General features: G+C 42.4%; 1 protein-coding gene across 11 annotated transcripts in view; it reads left to right on the top strand.

Moving 5' to 3' along the window:
* Kif1b (kinesin family member 1B) overlaps positions 1-17,736 on the top strand; it is a 191,339-nt gene that overhangs the window by 148,697 nt on the left and 24,906 nt on the right. For all 11 annotated transcript variants that reach the window (XM_045150524.1, XM_045150532.1, XM_045150528.1 and 8 more), the window contains 6 exons: positions 436-526; positions 6,909-7,027; positions 8,275-8,330; positions 11,417-11,525; positions 13,369-13,435; positions 15,710-15,794. In XM_045150524.1, the coding sequence (XP_045006459.1) occupies positions 436-526; positions 6,909-7,027; positions 8,275-8,330; positions 11,417-11,525; positions 13,369-13,435; positions 15,710-15,794 (527 nt within the window). The remainder of the gene's footprint in view (positions 1-435; positions 527-6,908; positions 7,028-8,274; positions 8,331-11,416; positions 11,526-13,368; positions 13,436-15,709; positions 15,795-17,736) is intronic.

Raw genomic sequence — 17,736 nt, forward strand, 5'->3', positions numbered from 1 at the left:
CCAGATGCCTAAGGGGGCACATGCTTCTAGAGTCCCTTTGCAGTGGCTGGAGGCCCTGGTGTGCTCCCCCCCCCCCCCCCCCCCCCGTCCCCGTCCCCGTCCCCGTCTACCTCTTTCTCTCTCTCAAATGAATAAATAAAACATATTAAAAAAGAAAAAGAAAGAAAGCTGGGTGTGGTGGATCACGCCTTTAATCCCAGCACTCAGGAGGTAGAGGTAGGAGGATCACCGTGACTTCAGGGCCACCCTGAGACTGCATAGTGAATTCCAGGTCAGCCTGGACCAGAGAGAGACCCTACCTTGAAACCCCCCCCCCAAAAAAGAACCTGCTTCATTAGGATGCTTCTTATCCTTGTGTCCACACTAGGCTCTTGAAGCAGAGGTCCTGATGCAGACATGTTATACATTCATCTGTCTTGTATTGTCTTTATTTAGCTTTTTGCATCGCCACGATGAAGCATTCTCCACCGAGCCCCTCAAAAACAATGGCAGAGGAAGTCCCCTGGGCTTTTATCATGTGCAGAATGTGAGTGACCGGAACGTTTTTACCATATATATCCTGGTTTGTAGTATGTTGATTACTTTAGTTGGCTAAGGAAGAATAACCAGGTGAGGCGTAAGCTGTCTTTTGTGCTGGGAGGAAGGACGCTTCCTAGAGAGAATGGAAAATACAGGGAGTGCCTAGAGCAGTGAAGAAATCTTCAGGGAAGGAGCAGCCAGCCTTTTCTCTAAGTTACCCTGTGCCAGGTAAGTGTACAAATGCTGGTCTCCCAATGAAATTTTCCATCAGTGTGAATGAGTTGTTTTCATCTTTCTGTCCGAGAAAAAATAAGCATGTTTAATACCTGTTTTGTTAAAATTAACATATTGTTCTTTAAATCCTAGATAATGTTGTAGTTTGCAAATAAAATAGAAGATATTAAATACCTTTTGCAGCTAAATTAAGATTCAGAATTTGGGGCTGGAGAGATTGCTTAGTGGTTAAAGCACTTGCTTGCAAAGCCAAAGGACCTCGGTTCAATTCCCTAGGACCCATGTAAGCCAGATGTACAAGGTGGTGCATGCATCTGGAGTTCATTTGCAATGGCTGGATGCCCTGGCACACCCATTCTTTTTCTTTCCCTTCCTATGTCTCGTTCTTGCTCACAAATAAATAAATACAATTTTTTTTAAAAAAAGGGAAACAGAATTGAGCTGGAGAGATGGCTCAGCAGTTACGGCACTTGCCTGCAAAAATACATGTTCTTCTTTCCAGATCCCACTTAAGCCAGATACACAAGGTCGCACATACAAACAAGGTAGTTCACAGTGGCTTGAGGCCCTGGAGTGCCAGTTCTCTCCCCTTCTGTCTCTGTCTCTCTCTCTCACACACACACACACACAAAAATAATTACAAAACAAAGATTCAGAATGTGTTTTCCTGGTTCTGTGATAAAACTATTCATGTCCCTTACAGCAGTTTTCACACATAGAATAAGAAGACAGGGCTGGAGAGACGGCTTAGTGGTTAAGGCACTTGCCTGCAAAGCCTAAGGACCCAGGTTTGATTTCCTAGTACCTATGGAAGCCAGATGTACAAGGTGGCGCATGTGTCTGGATTTCATTTGTGGTGGCTGGAGGCCCTGGTACACCCATTCTCTCTGTCTGCCTCTTTCTCTCTCTGTCACCCTCTCTCAAATAAATCAATAAATAAAAATAAAATATTAGCTGGGCATGGTGGCAGTGGCATATGCTCTTTCTCCCCCCCACCCCCAAGGTAGGGTCTCTCTCTAGCTCAGGCTGACCTGGAATTCACTGTGTAGTCTCAGGGCGGCCATGAACTTTCAGCAGTCCTCCTACTTCTGCCTCCCGAGTGCTGGGATTAAACCTGTGTGCACCACCACACCCAGCAATGCACACAGGTTTAATCCCAGCACTCAGGAGGCAAAGGTAGGAGGATCACCTTGACTTTGAGGCCACCCTGAGACTACTTAGTGAATTCCAGGTCAGCATGAGCTAGAGTGAGACCCTACCTCGAAAACTCATAATTAACTAATTAAAATATTTTTTTTTAAAAAAAGACAGGTTTTGTATCTCATTTCACTCAAACTCAGTGCAAGATATCTTCATCACAATAGCTGATATGTGTTGAGAGTTTATATTCTTCTTATTCCCAGTGTTTTCTGTGCTACTTAATCCTACTTTTATACCATTGGCTATAATAATGCCATTGTTATAGTGAAGATATCTGAGGCACCAAGCAGCTAAAGCCATTCACTAAGGTTACAAAGCCAGAAGTCAGGTATGGTGGCGTACACCTTTAATCCCAGCACATGGGAGGCAGAGATAGGAGGATTGCCGAGAGTTTGAGGCCACCCTGAGACTACATAGTTAATTCCAGGTCAGTCTGGACCAGAGACTCTACCTCAAAAAAACAAAAAACAACAAAAAGCCAGGAAGAGGCAGAGAGGATTTAAATACAGAGAAATGCAGCTCTGGAGTCCTGGACCTTCACTGTCTTGTGAAACTGCCTTTCCCCTTGCTAATCACATCTACTCTAAAGGGCAACCAAATATGAAATAAGCAAATATAAAAAACATTCTTTGTCTGGTTTGTATAACATGAACCCATATCTGATAAACATTGACCAGCTGCTTTGCACAAAAACTGCTGTGACTGATTTGTCTAAGGAATACAGATGAAATCCCAGCTTTCCCCAAGAAGCTTAGAATTATGATAAAAGAAACGTAGTCATACAACATAGAGAGATATGAGAAAAGTATTCATTAAATTCAGTGGAAATCCTGAAAAGAAGCTATTTCCATATGGAAAGATGGTTTTTCTCTTTTCTTTTTCTTTTTATTGGTTTTTCAAGGTAGAGTCTCATTCTAGCCCAGGCTAACCTGGAATTCACTATGTAGTCTCAGTGGCCTCGAACTCACAGTGATCTCCTACCTCTACCTCCTGAGTACTGAAATTAAAGGTGTGTAACACCACACCCAGTGAAAGATACTTTTTTTTCTCAATTTTTATTAACATTTTCCATGATTATAAAACATATCCCATGGTAATACCCTCCCTCCCCCCACTTACCCCTTTGAAATTCCATTCTCCATCATATCACCTCCCCATCTCAATCAGTCTCTCTTTTATTTTGATGTCATGATCTTTTCCTCCTCTTATGATGGTCTTGTGTAGGTAGTGTCAGGCTCTATGAGATCATGGATATCTAGGCCATTGTATTTCTGGAGGGAGCACATTGTAAGGAGTCCTACCCTTCCTTTGGCTCTTACCTTCTTTCTGCCACCTCTTCTGCATTAGACCCTGAGCCTTGGAAGGTGTGATTGAGATGTTACTCACTACTCCAGTCACTTCTTTCCAGCACTGTGATACCTCCTGAGTCATCCCAAGGTCACTGCCATCTGAAAAGAGAAGATTCTCTACCCAAAGTGAGAGTAGCGTTAATATAAGGGCATAAATATTAAGAGAAGTGCTTACTGGCCAGTTTGATAAGCATAGTGTATACATTTTTCTAGACATCAGCAGATGTTATAACCCTAGGGCTCATGACTACCCCTATTTTAAGTTTTCAGTATCAGGGATGTATTCCTCCCATGGAGCGGGCCTCCAGTCCAATTGGAGGGCAGTTGGTTTCCACCATGACAGATGTGCCACTGTTGCACCCATTGGCTCATTTGGGCTGGCTGGCCAATTATAAGGCTTGCAGTGTCCACTGTTGAGTATCTTCACTGGTGGTATCTCTTTCTCCCTTTGAACTGCATGTAGAATGGCTTCTATCAGCTGGTCTACATGGAGGAGGTCATCAGCTCAGTTCCAGCAGGATTTCTCAGTGGCCTTGCAGCCCAAGTATGTGTAGTCTTCAGTAATAGGGTCTTACCATCGATTCCTGGTGGGAAACCAAGGGCCTCGGCAATGGCCTATAGTGTTTTGGGGGTATCAGGGACCGCCCTGGCCAACAACTCACTGGCGGTATCCCATCCCTGGCGCTGAAAATTTTCTAACAATGATCTATGGCTCCTGAGTGTTCCATCGTTCAAAACCAGAGGATTCCATATGATTTACTTGCATCCTCTTAGATTTTGATTAGCTGCCTTCCACCTTTCCTTTACTCAGTCTCTACTGAAATTAACGGTGTGCACCACCACACCCAGTGAAATATACTTTTTTTTTTTTTTTTTTTTGGTTTTTTGAAGTAGGGTCTCACTCTAGCCCAGGCTGACCTGGAATTCACTATGTAGTCTCAGGGTGGCCTCAAACTCATGGTGATCCTCCTACCTCTGCCTCTCGAGTGCTGGGATTAAAGGCATGTGCCACTATGCCTGCTTGGAAAAATACTTTTTTAATTCACAACTTTCATAATTATAGACAACAGACCATGATGATCTCTTCCCCTCCCCCACTTTCCCCTTCACAAATCCACTCTCCATCATATCCCTTCCCCCTCTCAATTAATCTCTTTTATTTTGATGTCATCATTATTTCCTCCTATTATGAGGGTCTTGTGTAGGTAGTACCAGGCATTGTGAGGTCATGGATATCCAGGCCATTTTGTGCCTGAAAGATTGCATTGTAAGCTGTCCTACCCTTCCTTTGGCTCTTACATTCTTTCTGACACCTCTTCCACAATGAACCCTGATCCTTGGAAGGTGTGATAGAGAAGTTTCAGTGCTGAGCACTCCTCTGCTACTCCTTCTCAGCACTGTGGTGCCTTTTGAGTCATCCCAGAGGCCACTTCCATCTGAAAAGAGAAGCTTATCTAACCAAATTGAGAGTAGCATTAATATATGGGTATGAACATTAAGAGACATGCTTACTGGGTAGTTTGGTGAGTATAATATGTACATTTAGCCAGACCAGCAAGCATTATACCCCTAGGGCTCATGACTTTGCCCATCATAGGTTTTCAGTACCAGGCATGTATTCCCTCTTGTGGAGTGGCTCTCCAGTCCAATTAATGAGTAGTTGGTTACCCATTATCACACCCATTGGCTTATTTGGCCTGGCTGGCCAAACTTAAGGCTTGCAGTATCCACTGTTATTTATGTCTACTAATGACTTCTCTCTCTTCTATGCAGCTGCATACAGCATAGCTTTTTCCAGCTTTCTGTGAGCTGGTCTATAGGTTTTTAGCTCAGCTCCAGCTTGATTTCTCTGTGACCTTGCAACCCAAGCATGTGGAGTCTTCCGCAATAGGGTCTTACTACCTATTCGTGGTGGGAAATCAAGAGACTCAGCAATGGCCAGTAATGTTTTGGGGGCACCAGGGACCTCCTTGGCCAACAACTCACTGGAAGGTATCCCATCTCTGGCATTAAAATTTTTCTAGTAATAATCTCTGGCTTCTGGTGTGCCATTGTCCAAAAAAGTAGGTTTCCATATAATTTATTCATACCCTCTCTAGATTTTGATTAACCCTCTCCCCACCCTTCTCTTACTCAATCTCTACACCTGACCTCACTATTTTTTAAATATTTATTTGTTTATTTATTTATAAGCTGAGAGTGAGAGAATTAACAGGCATCAGGGTCTCTTGCCACTACAAACAAACTCCAGATGAATATATACCATGCAGTGCATCTAGCTTTACAGGGTATTGGGGGAATTGAATCTGGGCCAACCCAGGCCAATAGGCTTTGTAAGAAAGTACTTTTAAACACTGAGCCGTCTCCCCAGGCCCCTGGAAAGGTATCTTAAGGTACTTTTCTTTAGCTGAGGGAGGATGATTATATGAGGAAAGAAGGGAAGAAGCTTTCTAAAAGATATTGAATAAATAAGAAAAAGTATAAACAAATAAAAATACAGGGCTGGAGAGATAGCTTAGCAATTAATGCCTTTGCCTGCAAAGCCGAAGGATCCCAGTTCAATTCTCTAGGACCCACATAAGCAAGATGCACAAGGGGAGCACATGCATCTGGAGTTCGTTTGCAGTGGCTAGAGACCCTGGCGTGCCCATTCTCTGTCTCTCTCTTTCCCTCTGCCTCTTTCTCTCTCATAAATAAATAAATAAATGAAAGAAAAACTAAATGAGGGCTTGGAGGGATGGCTCAGTGATTGAAAGCTCTGGCTTGCAAAGGCTGATGGTCTAGGTTTGATCCCCCAATACCCACATGAAGCCAGATGCACAAAGTGGCAGGTATGCCTGGAGTTTGTTTGCAGGGACAAGAAGCCCTGGTGTACTCATATTCACTCTCTCTCCCTCCCTCCCTCTTTCTCTTTATCTCTTTATCCTTTCTCTCTCAAAAATGAATTTTTAGCCAGGCGTGGTGGCACACGCCTTTAATCCCAGCACTCAGAAGGCAGAGGTAGGAGGATCGCCATGAGTTTGAGGCCACCCTGAGACTACATAGTGAATTCCAGGAGAGCCTGAGCTAGAGTGAAACCCTACCTCAAAAAAACAAAAAACAAACAAAAAAAATTTTTATTTTAAGGGAAAAAAAGGTGTGCCAAACTTGGCATTGTGCCTGACTCACAGTCCATAGCCAATAATGTTTTTCTTACTTGTGTGGCTCTTGGTCAGGGGCCTTGAGGCACAGGAATGACAGATATAACGGGGTATGGGAAGGCCTTCCTCGCAGGGCTGCAGATAAGCAAGTTCTCAGGCAAACTGAAGAAAGCAGGGAGAAGGAGCAGCAGGCAGTTGTGAGCTAAAATGTGGCAGCTTCGAGGTCCACCCTGATATGCTATGGAGGATCTTGAATGTGTGGAGCTTGGTAAAGTTACTTTAGAATGAAATGCAGAGAGAAACCCCAATCTTCTGGTACAAGAGGCCAATATAGAACCACCCAGCATATCCAGGATGCTTAACAGTACTTATGGAAGCAGAAATGTTCACTTTGTTTATTTTTTATTGTTTATTCACTTTTAATGATAAATCTTTCCTTAATCTCATTTACCTTATTCTTTATTAGATTGCAGTGGAGGTCACTGAGTCATTTGTGGACTACATCAAAACCAAACCCATTGTATTTGAAGTCTTTGGGCATTACCAGCAGCATCCACTTCATCTGCAAGGACAGGATCTTAACAGGTTTGGACCTGATGAGCAGACTTCCATTGTTGTTTTGACTTTTAATTCCTCATTTGTTGGAAAGGAAGAAATCTTTTTTCTTTTAATTTTAAAAAACTTCCATATGCATACATGTGCATAAATATATGTATGTGCATGCACACCAAGGGCCCCTTGCTATTGCAAATGAACACCAGGTACTTGTGCCACTTTTTGCATTTGGCTTACATAGGTGGCTGGCAGGTTTTGCAAGCAAGAATCTTTACTGGGCCATCTTCTAGTTCCTACAAAGGAAGAAATGTTTTGAAAGATGAAAATAATAGATTTATATACTACACTGTTTCCCATTTAGAAATATTACTATCTTGGGCTGGAGAGATGGCTTAGCGGTTAAGCGCTTGCCTATGAAGCCTAAGTACCGCGGTTCAAGGCTTGATTCCCCAGGACCCACATCAGCCAGATGCACAAGGGGGCCACGCATCTGGAGTTCGTTTGCTGTGGCTGGAGGCCCTGGCGCGCGCCCATTCTCTCTCTCTCTCTCTCTCTCTCTCTCTCTCTCTCTCTCTCTCTCTCTCTCTCTCTCGCTCTTAAATAAATAAATAAAAATTAAAAAAAAAAAGAAATATTACTATCTTTTCCTGTCTACTTAGTTACTATGTTGAAATAGAGCAAGAAGTTGAATTTTGCCTAACTGACTTTGGTGTGTGTGTGGGTACTTTTTTTTTTCTAAGTAGGGTCTCACTTTAGCCCAGGCTGACCTGGTATTCATTATGGAGTCTCAGGGTGGCCTTGAACTCACAGTGATCCTCCTACCTCTGCCTCCCTAGTGCTGGGATTAAAGGTGTGCGCCACCACACCCAGGTCCAGCTGATTTTGAATGTTGTCTTTTGTAGGAAGAAACTTTAAATAAGGTATAAAATTGGTTAATAGAGTTGTAGCATGAAAACTGTGTGTAACAACCTGGACTTTCCAAAGTGAATGCTCCAGTTAAGTCATCAGGATTGATAAAGAGCAACAAGCACACTTTGGATGGCAGAAGTTATCAGTAGCAGAACAGTTTTCTTGCCTTGTTTATTAGCTGTGATCGACAGGGAGACTGTATTAAAATGTGTTGACTTGCGCTGTGTGGTATTATGTTGAGTATCTATTATCATGCCAAACTTGAAAGTGTAAAGATCTGTTTCCTTAAAGGGAATTTAAATATGCCACTAATTTTAGCACCCAACCCTCTTTCATCCTAAACAGGTTTTGTCTTTCTCTCTTTACAGTCCACCTCAGCCATCTCGAAGATACTTCCCCCCACCCATGCCACTCTCCAAACCAGGTAAGCACCAGTTGCCCTGTGCCTGGTGTACTCTGTGTGCAAACATCAGTTCTGAAAAATTTCCACACACAAAACACACTGGAATTCCTTCTTTTCTCTGTGTCCTTTCCTGTGCCCATTCCTCCTGTATGCATCAATGCGAACTAGAGTTCCTGATTTAAGATAAGTCTGAAACCATAGGCCAGATTCTTGTGCTTTACGTGAGTGCTAGGAATTGAACCCATCTCCCCAGCCCAGTCTCCCTCTTCTTAAATCTTCCTGCTTTGTATATAATTCCCCTGCCAGTTTCTAGTTATTTCTTTGAATATTTAGTTTATTCTGCATGTTCAGTACTGTTGTGGGGACTTATTCTTGACTGACACATAATAATTGCACATATTAGTGAGGTATAATGGGATTGTATACTTAGGGTGATACATGTATATAAATCAGTGTAATTATCATATTTATCCCTTCAAAATTTATCATTTCTTTGTATTAAATACACACAGAATCCTCTCCTGGCTATTTTGAAATATAGACCATATTCCTGATAATAATACTCATCTGACTATACAATAGAATACCATGACTTGTTCCTCTTAATTTATCTTGTTTTTATTTTTCTTTATTTTTGTCCTTTTTCCTCATTGCCCACTTGCCAAATTCCCACCCCACCCCTACCCCTATGCTCATTGTCCATCCTGTATATTCCACATCCCATTGGCCTTCAGACCATGAAAGAAAGATTGAGCTGATTCGGTTTCTCATGTCTGGCTATGTGGATATGCATGTGTTGGACACATTTTCTGAGCACGCCAGCATACTAGCATCCTCCGCTGTGGCCACCTTCCAGAATGAGCCTGATCCATTGCCGTCTTTTCTCTTTCTACCACTTCCCAGCTTCCAGAATGAGAGGGTACCCAAACGAGATGGTTAGTAGATACATTAGATGCCTTAGATGTAGAACCAATTTCAGGGACTTGTCCTAAAACTTGACTCACTGTGTATGAAACACCAATGTTTCTCTTTGTTCCTTGAGCTGAATATAGAATTTTGTATATTTGTTAAGATCTTACTACGTTTTCTTTAGAAAAATTTTATTTTAGGAAGCACCTTTTTTTTTTTTTTTTCTTTTTTCTTTTTTAGAGACAAGGTCTCACTCTAGTCCTGCTGACTTGGAACTCACTCTATAGCCCAGGCTGGCCTCAGACTTGTGACACTCCTCCTGCCTCCACCTCCTGAGTGCTGAGATGGAAGGCATGGGCCGCCACGCCAGTTAGGAAGCACCTTCTTGCCTTGCTCCTCCACCTCTTTCACATCACTCTAGGGTGGAACACCCCTGACATTTCTTTGTTTGGATTTTTTGCAATACTATTTAAATTTTGCTAATTTTCTAAAATTTATTTGCAAGAGAAGAGAGACAGAGAGAGAGAGACAGAGACAGAGACAGAGACAGAGAGAATGGGCACACCAGGGCCTTCAGCCACTGCAAACAAAACTCCATATGAAAATAAAACAAAACAGCCTGGCATGGTGGAGCACGCCTTTAATCCCAGCTCTTGGGAAGCAGAGGTAAGAGGATTGCCATGAGTTCAAGGCCACCCTGAGACTCCGTAGTGAATTCCAGGTTAGCCTGAGCTAGAGTGAGACCCTACCTCAAAAAAAAAAAAAACAGATGAATGCACTACTTTGTGCATCTATCTGGCTTTTGTGTAGGAACTGGGGAGTCAAACCCTGGTTATTAGACTTTGCTGGCTAGCGCCTTGACCACTAAGCCATCTCTTGAGCCCAAATTTTGCTAATTTTTCAGTAGCAGTTGATTTTTGTTTGTGATACTGGTGATAAACCCCAGAGCATTTATACCTTCCAGGCAAACACTCTACTGCTGAGCTGAACTTTAGCCTCACTTTTTGTTGTTGTTTTGACTTGTATTTTAAGTACTTATCGTTTTGCTTACCATACATTAGATGACTCCCAGAACCAGTAGCCCTGTTTTCTTTCTTTTAGTGGCACCAACACATATGAACTTTAGCTCGGGTGATACTGTTGATAGGCTGCACATTTGACTAGTGCTACATGATTCATAAAGCCCACTTCACTCACACTATGACAGGGGCCTTCACAATATTTTTCCTTTTTTAATCTTTTATTTATTTATTTGAGAGGAAGAGGCAGATAGAGAGAGAATGACGCACCAGGGCCTACAGCCACTGCAAATGAATTCCAGACACATGCACCACCTTATGCATCTGGCTTACATAGGTCCTAGGGAATTGACCCTGGGTCCTTAAGCTTTGCAGGCAAGTACCTTAACTGCTAAGCCATTTCTTCAGCCCCAAAATACTTTTCTTAAAGTAGCAAATTAAATCTTATGACCCACATTTTAAAAACTTGAGGAGAGACTCAAAAGTATAACTAAACCAAATCCCATAGCACTAATATTATTTAAGATATAAAATGTAAATCTGAAGAAAAATATGTAATAGAATATTGTTTACAGTTCCTTATGTTTACAAATCAAACCAGTTGACTCCCAGATTTGTGTGCATGTTACAGTCACCTGGGCAGCTTCATGCCTAGCAAAGCAGGATTGTGACCTACCCATGGACATTGTGATTTGATAATCTGGGTGCATACTGGGTTCTGCTGTCCCTAAGATCCCTATGACTGTTAGGTTCAGGGATATCTGGAAGCCCGTCTCCACTGGAGGGTGGAGCCTGGTGACATGTGAGGTTCTCCCAAGGGACTCCAAGTTTGCCTCCACCACACTGTTCCAATGTGACACCATGCCCCAAGATACGAGTTTCTAGAATGCACAGGCTTTTATTTTTTAATGGTTTAGGTATCACATTTATTTTACACAAAGGCTTTCTCATGTTTGCAAACAATATTTTGAAAAGGAAAAAGATACTAACATTCTGTTTTCCTTGTTCTCTGAGTTAGAGGTTCTAATGTAGTTCATGTTGAACTTTCTTTGGCTCTTCCTTGAAATCTGTCCTCTGTCTTTCCCAAATGTGTCCTTAAAGACTGACATTAAGGATGCTTATGCTTTTGCTGAATAAATTTTGGCCTGATTTTGACATGTTGCAAAAACTTTTTAAAAGTTCCAGCCACCAAGTTAAACACCATGAACAAAACCACCCTTGGCCAGAGCATGAGCAAGTATGACCTCCTGGTTTGGTTTGAGATCAGTGAGCTGGAGCCTACAGGAGAGTAAGTCCAATTTCGTAAATGCTTCAATAACGTTGTACTGAGAGCCAGTAGAGGTCAGTGAGCAAGAAAGGGACCTTGTGGGAGGGTGGGTATTTTAAATAAAGCCAAGTGCTTCAGAATTAGATGTGATATTGAATCTGTGTATGCTCAGGAATAATTATCAAGTTGCAATTTTGAATTGGATCTGGGGACCTTGATATTGGTCTTTGAATGAGGGAACTGACTCTCCAGCATATAATTGGCCCTCTTGTTGGTTACAGTGAAGCGCTGGTGCAGACTGCACTTGCTGGCAAGGGAGGACCACTGCATGACGGTCTTCGAGAGAGCATGGTGGAGGGAATGGACTAGACTGAATGGGGATGCGATATAGATTACTACTCTCAGTGACAGGAGTCAGGGCAGAATATTTCTTAACTTGTCACTATTTTGGGCCAAATTCTATTCCATTGTGGCATTGTAGGAGACTTTGCAGCATCCTTGGCATGTACCTACCTACAATATGCAAATAGTACCTGCCCTGCAGTTGTGCCAACCAGAAATGTCTTCTAGAGATTAAAAAACTATACACTCAGCCAGGCATGGTGGTGCACACCTCTTAATAAAAAAAATAACTTAATAAAAAGTTATTTCCACCGGGCGTGGTGGCGCACTCCTTTAATCCCAGCACTCGGGAGGCAGAGGTAGGAGGATTGCCATGAGTTCAAGGCCACCCTGAGATGACAGAGTTAATTCCAGGTCAGCCTGGACCAGAGTGAGACCCTACCTTGAAAAACCAAAAAAAAAGTTATTTCCTATCCTTAACTTTTCAAGAGTAGGTTCTCCTCTGTGCTTTTCCAAAGGCATTTTAGGGACAGCTATGAACAATAGCTTCATTAATCACTCACTAATACAGCTCATAAAGACAAGTAAGTCTATGTTCATCATGTAAAGTGTGTCTTAATGGGAGTCAGGTGAGTTGTTCCACCCCCCCACCCCCAGGGCAGTGTCTCACTCTAGTCCAGGCTGACCTAGAATTCACTATGTATCCTCAGGCTGGCCTCAAACTCACACTCCTACCTTTGCCTCCCAAGTGCTGGGATTAAAGGTGTGCACCATCACCATGCCCGGCTCTTTTTTTTTTTTTTTTTTCCAATGAGAGAGGGAGAGAGAATTGACAATTGACATGTCAGAGCCTCCAGCCACTGCATTTGAACTCCAGAACCATGCACCACCTTGTGTACATGTGTATCTCTGTGCGCTTGCGTCCCCTTGTGCATCTGGCTTACGTGGGACCTGCACAGTTGAACATGCTCCCTTAGGCTTTTCAGGCAAGCACCTTAGCCACTATGTCTCTAGCTCTAGTTTGTTAATTTAAACTATCTAGAATCAGAAATGCTGTGTTTCTTACTTCTCATCAAGTGCAGTTGTTACTTACTAAATAATAAGTGACAGAGGTGAAAGAATTGCTGTCAAGCTGGGCGTGGTGGTGCACGCCTTTAACCCCAGCCCTTGAGAGGCAGAGGTAGGAGGGTCACCGTGAGTTTGAGGCCACCCTGAGACTATGTAATGAATTCAAGATCAGCCTGAGCTCGAGTGAGACCCTACCTCAAACCCACCCCCCCCAAAAAAAAAACATTGCTTTCCTTTAGCACATACTCACAGCTAGTAATGATGATGAGAAATAGCTGTTTAAAGGGTGGTTACAGATGCAGATGTCTGTGTCTGTGTGGTTAAATATCAGCATGGGGAGAAGTCATGGGATCAGAGTTTAGAAAAATAAAGATCACCAGAGCTACAACAACCCAGGAAGGCTTCGAAGATGATGGAGTCCTGACTTCTATCTTTTGCACTTCTATTTTTATAGGTATATCCCAGCTGTGGTTGACCATACAGCAGGCTTGCCTTGCCAGGGGACATTTTTGCTTCACCAGGTACTAACCCTTAGGAGAGAACAAAATAATAATAATTTAGAATAAGAAACAGAACTCTTTTTCTTCATCTTTTCATCTCAATTTCAAGGTAGGGAGAGATGTTGGGCTTTGTCTTTTTTTCTTTCTATTGATTGATTGGCTGGTTGCTGGAAGTTGAGCCAACATTGTTTTCTTTTTTTCCTCAAATATACCCTTGTTGCTGGGCGTGGTAGCGCACGCCTTTAATCCCAGCACTGGAGAGGCAAAGGTAGGAGGATAGCTGTGAGTTTGAGGCCAGCCTGAGAATACACAGTGAATTCCAGATCAGCTTGGGCTAAAGTGAGACCCTACCTCAAAAAAAAAAAAAAAAAACATATATATATATATATATATATATATATACACACACACACACACACACATACACATACACACACATACACATACGCACATACATATATACACACACACATACATACATACATACATACATACATACATCCTTGTTATTTTATATAAAATGTGTTTCAGAATAATTATCTTTTAAATATATTTTTTAATTTTTTTGAGAGAGAGAGAAAAACACAGGGAGAGAGAATGGGTACACCAGGGCCTTGAGCCACTGCAAACTCCAGACACATATGCTACTTTGTGCATCTGGCTTACTTGGGTCCTGGGGAATCGAACCAAGGTCCTATGGCTTTGCAGACAAATGCCTTAACTGCTAAGCTATCTCTCCAGCCCCTAGGATAATTATCTTGAAAATGTGTTTATATAAATTGTGTAGCTCCAATATCATTTTGTTGTTGTTGTTGTTTTGGTTTGGTTTGGTTTGGTTTTGGTTTTTTGAGGTAGAGTTTCGCTGTAGCTAAGGCTGACCTGGAATTCCCTTGGTAGTCTCAGGGTGGCCTTGAACTCATGGCAGTCCTCCTATGTCTGCCTCCTGAGTGCTGGGATTAAAGGCATGAGCCACCACGCCCAGCTTCCAATATCATTTTTATATGCTTTTCATTATATTTGGAACTTTTGTGCTTTCACAACCAAGTTTCTCTTATTCCTTCTCTTTCTTCCTTCATTTCTTCCTCTTCCTCTTTTTTTTTGTTTTTTCCTTGAGACAGGGTTTCACCCTATAGTCCAGGTTTGCCTGTAACTCACTGTGTAGCCCAGGCTGGCTTCCTGCCTCACCTCCCATGTACTGTGTAAATAGACATGAGCCACCACACCTAGTTGTTTGTTTACTGTATAAGTGACCGAACTTGAAGCCTTTCATATAAGAGGCAAGAGCTTTACCACTGAGCTATCCTCAGTTCTGGTTTTTAGTTAGCAAGGAGTCACTGTATAGCCTAGTCTGTCTTATTCTGCCTCGACCTCCAGAGTACTCATATTACAGGTGTGTGCCACTAAGCCGAGCCAGAAATTCTAAATGGATAGAGCATGAACATTTAAATGAACTAAAAATTTATTGTAGAAATATGTTCTCCATTTGATAAATCAAAAATAAATTCAAGCCAGGCATGGTGGTGCATGCCTTTAATCCCAGCACTCAGGAGGCGTAGGTAGGAGGATTGCCATGAGTTTGAGGCCACCCTGAGACTACATAGTGAAATCTAGGTCAGCCTGAGCTAGAGTGAGACCTTACCTTGAAAAAACAAAAATAAATAAATTCAAAGCCAGGTGTGTTAGCATACTCTTGTAATTCCAGCACTCTAGAGGTAGACGCAAGGAGTACTATATATTCAAGGCCTGCTGAGGCTATGTAGCAAGACCTTCTCTAAAAATTAATTAATAACTAATTGATTAATTCAGCCACTACTGAAAACTACTTCTGGCCCAGGTATCAATGTTACTTGGAGTTTTATGCTGTGGGTCATACAATTGAGGGCTCACTCTCTTTCTTTCTCTCTTCCTCACTCCCTCCCTCTCCTTGAAACATAGTTTTTCACTCTGTAGGTCAGGATAGCCTTTAACTCACAGCAGTTCTCCTGCCTCAACCTTCTGTGTACTAGGATTACAAGCAAGTGCCTTTAACCACTGAGCCATCTCTCCAGCTCCCTGTACTTAGATTAGACATGAGCCACCATGACCTGCAAGGCATCTCTCATAAAATCAGATCAACAGCTGACTTGCTCAGTACCTACCCATTCTTTTTTGTTTAGAGTAACAGTGTGGTTGCTTTTTCCTTTCCTCTCCATTCCTCTCCTTCCTGCCCTTCCCCACACTGTACAATCAAGTGGACAGCAAATGAGAAAATAACAGATAGCTCTAGATAAATTGCAACCCTGCTTCATTCCCCAGGGTATCCAGCGACGGATCACAGTGACCATTATCCATGAGAAGGGCAGTGAGCTCCACTGGAAAGATGTTCGGGAATTGGTGGTAGGTAAGTATATTCCATCTGCTGAAGACAGCCTGGCTTTTTACATGTTATTATTCTTATTGGAGGGCAAGGAATGTGTGGGAGCCTGGAGAACACAAAAACTATGGAGAAGATAGAGGCCTTAAGTTTGAAACTCTCTTGAGTGCTGGGAGTGTGGGTCAGTGGCAGAGTATTTACTTACCTAGAATGTGCAAGTCCCTGGGTTCAATCCTCTTTACCACAAGAAGGAAAAAGAAAAAAAGAAAATAAACTTTTCTCAGCTTCCATCACTAGTGATATATTATGGAACTAATCACTGGGGGTATGGGTGTGGTAAGGTGGTGAGAAAGATGTGAATAATAAAGTCTCTGCTCACTCTGAGCTTGCAGTGGTTTGATGGGTCAGTGCCAAATGAGGATGAAGGAAGAAGACCTATGCTCAAGATCCAAGAAGGCTGGGTTCACAGTCTGGGAATGGCTTAGAGTAGATTTTAAAGGAGTTCAAGAAACATGATTCATTTGTCTTCCAGATATAAACACTTGAGTGAGGGAAGCAAGAATTGGTGTAAAAATCATTGCTTCACAGCCAGAGTGGAAGGATGACCTTTAGGATGATGATCTAAGGCAAAGTTTAAACCTCTTGTCTTTGGCAGTGGAAAAGCCTCATTGTGACAGGAATTAGGTTTTGTTTTTTGTGTGTGGTATGTGTCCATGTGTATGTGGAGGCCAGAATTGATGTCAGGTAACTTCCTTAGTAGCTCTCTGCCTTACTTTCACTAAGGCAGTCTCTCACTGAACCCAGAGCTCATTGATGAGGCTAGACTAGTGAAGCAGCTTGTCTTGCCCCAGGGATCCATCTATCTCTGCCTCCCCAGCACTGGAATTATAGGCGTATGGTACCATGCCTGGCATTTACATGGGTGCTAGGGACCTGACCTCAGATCCTCATGCTTGAGTGACCAGCATTTTTACCAAGTAAACCATCTTTATGTTTCTTTTCTTCTTTCTTTCTTTCTTCCCCTATTTCTGAGTGCTTTGCTTTTTTTAAAAAAAAATTATTTGTCTGTGTGTGTGTGTGCATGCACATGTGGTTGTCTTTGCTCCACCTTCTTTGAGATAAGGTCTCTTGCCACTGCTAGTGAGTCTGGCCTATGAGTGGTTTTATGAGGACACTAGGGAATTGAACCCAGGCCAACAGGCTTTGCAAGCAAGTGTCTTTAACTGCTGAACCTTCTCCCCAGCTCCATTGATTTGTTTTGTTTGAAACAAGATCTCAACATGGCTCAGGCTAGCCTCAAACTTGAGATGTAGATGAGGCTGAGGCTGGCCTTCATCTCCTGATCGTCCTGTCTTCACTTACCAAAGGTTAGAATTACAGGTATCCATCATCACACTGAGCTGAATTGTGGTTTACTTGTTTGTATTTTTAAAAAAGGAATAAGATTTTGCTTATTTATTTTATTACAGTCAGAGAGAGAAAGAGAATGCGCACACCAGGGCTTCTAGCCACTGCAAATGAACTCCAGGTGCATGCACCACTGTGTGCATCTGTCTTATGTGGGACCTGGAGAATCAAACATGGGTCCTTAGGCTTCATAGGCATGCATCTTAACCGCTAAGCCATCTCTCCAGCCCTGTTTGTATTTTAAATTTTATTTATTTATACAGATTGAAAATTTTTGTTTGTTTGTTTGCTTTTTGGTTTTCCGAGGTAGGGTCTCGCTCTAGCCCAGGCTGACCTAGAATTCACTGTGTAGTCTCAGGCTAGCCTCAAACTCAGTAATTCTCTTACCTCTCTAGGTAGGAGTGCTGGGATTAAAGGCATGTGTCACCATGCCTGGCTTTTAAAAAATATTTTTTGGGGGGCTAGAGGGGTGGCTTAATGGTTAAGATGTTTGCCTGCAAAGCCAAAGGACACAGGTTTGAATTCCCAGGACCCACGTTAGCAAGATGCATAAGGGGGCACA

This window comes from Jaculus jaculus, chromosome 5, assembly GCF_020740685.1.
Source record: "Jaculus jaculus isolate mJacJac1 chromosome 5, mJacJac1.mat.Y.cur, whole genome shotgun sequence".
NCBI lineage: Eukaryota > Metazoa > Chordata > Mammalia > Rodentia > Dipodidae > Jaculus > Jaculus jaculus.